The 1298-nt window shown below is 43.5% G+C and overlaps 1 protein-coding gene across 1 annotated transcript in view; it reads right to left on the minus strand.

Moving 5' to 3' along the window:
• Positions 1-1172: 1172 nt before the first annotated feature.
• LOC124028980 (thioredoxin-like protein 1) overlaps positions 1173-1298 on the minus strand; it is a 6031-nt gene continuing 5905 nt past the window's right edge. The window contains exon 5 of the mRNA XM_046340864.1: positions 1173-1246. Within this exon, the coding sequence (XP_046196820.1) occupies positions 1217-1246 (30 nt within the window). The 3' untranslated portion in view covers positions 1173-1216. The remainder of the gene's footprint in view (positions 1247-1298) is intronic.

The following is a 1298-nucleotide window of genomic DNA, read 5'->3' on the forward strand; positions in this document are numbered from 1 at the left end:
GTGTTCACAGTAAACCTGTAACTTAAAGCAGGTGGTTTCTGTGTTCACAGTAAACCTGTAATCAGGTGGTTTCTGTGTTTAAACCTTCTTAAAGCAGGTGGTTTCTGTGTTCACAGTAAACCTGTAATCAGGTGGTTTCTGTGTTTAAACCTGTAACTTAAAGCAGGTGGTTTCTGTGTTCACAGTAAACCTGTAACTTAAAGCAGGTGGTTTCTGTGTTCACAGTAGACCTGTAACTTAAAGCAGGTGGTTTCTGTGTTCACAGTAGACCTGTAACTTAAAGCAGGTGGTTTCTGTGTTCACAGTAGACGTGCCCTGGAAGTTGTACAGAATTTTCACAACGTTCGAAGTTTGACTCAGCAGACCTGAAATTTGGTCAGTGCTGAAAATTTGAGGGAACATTGGGTGTCGGAGATCTCTTTTCCTTGGGTGTCGGAGATCTCTTTTTCTTGGGTGTCAGAGATCTCTTTTTCTTGGGTGTCGGAGATCTCTTTTCCTTGGGTGTCGGAGATCTCTTTTCCTTGGGTGTCGGAGATCTCTTTTCCTTGGGTGTCGGAGATCTCTTTTCCTTGGGTGTCGGAGATCTCTTTTCCTTGGGTGTCGGAGATCTCTTTTCCTTGTCTTTGGGAGGTGGTGTGGAGCAACCTTACTTTTTATTATATATTTTATTCAAGAGACATCAAATACCAATATATGCCTTTTTGTTTGTGTTTTTATTTACAGTGTTTGTCTGAATTACAATAAAAATGCTTGAATGAATTGTTTGAGATGCCTCATCTTGGTGATTTCACTGGCGGACATGGACTACAGCTCATAGACTTCACATCCAAAACGGCACCCTATTCCCTATATAGTGCACTACTTTAGACCAGGGCTGGCACCCTATTCCCTATATAGTGCACTACTTTAGATCTCAGACATGTCTTTGGATCCCGAATCAAAGCCTTAACTTCAGGATGGGATACCAGGTCCAAAACAAGTATTGTACTATAAAAAGGGTCCAAAAGCAGTGCACTATGAAAGGGAATATGGTGCCATTCGGGACACATGGTTGTTGGTCAGTGCTGTATTACAGTAGAGCTGACTCTGAGCCGGACCCAGCCAGCAGCCTTGGCAGACAGACAGCGATCACCACAGCAATATGGCCATTCTTCTCCTCTTCTCCTCTCCTCTCCTCTCCTCTCCTCTCCTCTCCTCTCCTCTCCTCTCCGCCGTCTCAGTGACTCTCTCCTTTCTTGCCCACAACCTAGTCAAATAAAAACACAAACCGTGTGGAGAAAAAAAGAAAAAATGCAAAC

The sequence above is a fragment of the Oncorhynchus gorbuscha genome, unplaced genomic scaffold (assembly GCF_021184085.1).
Source record: "Oncorhynchus gorbuscha isolate QuinsamMale2020 ecotype Even-year unplaced genomic scaffold, OgorEven_v1.0 Un_scaffold_5169, whole genome shotgun sequence".
NCBI lineage: Eukaryota > Metazoa > Chordata > Actinopteri > Salmoniformes > Salmonidae > Oncorhynchus > Oncorhynchus gorbuscha.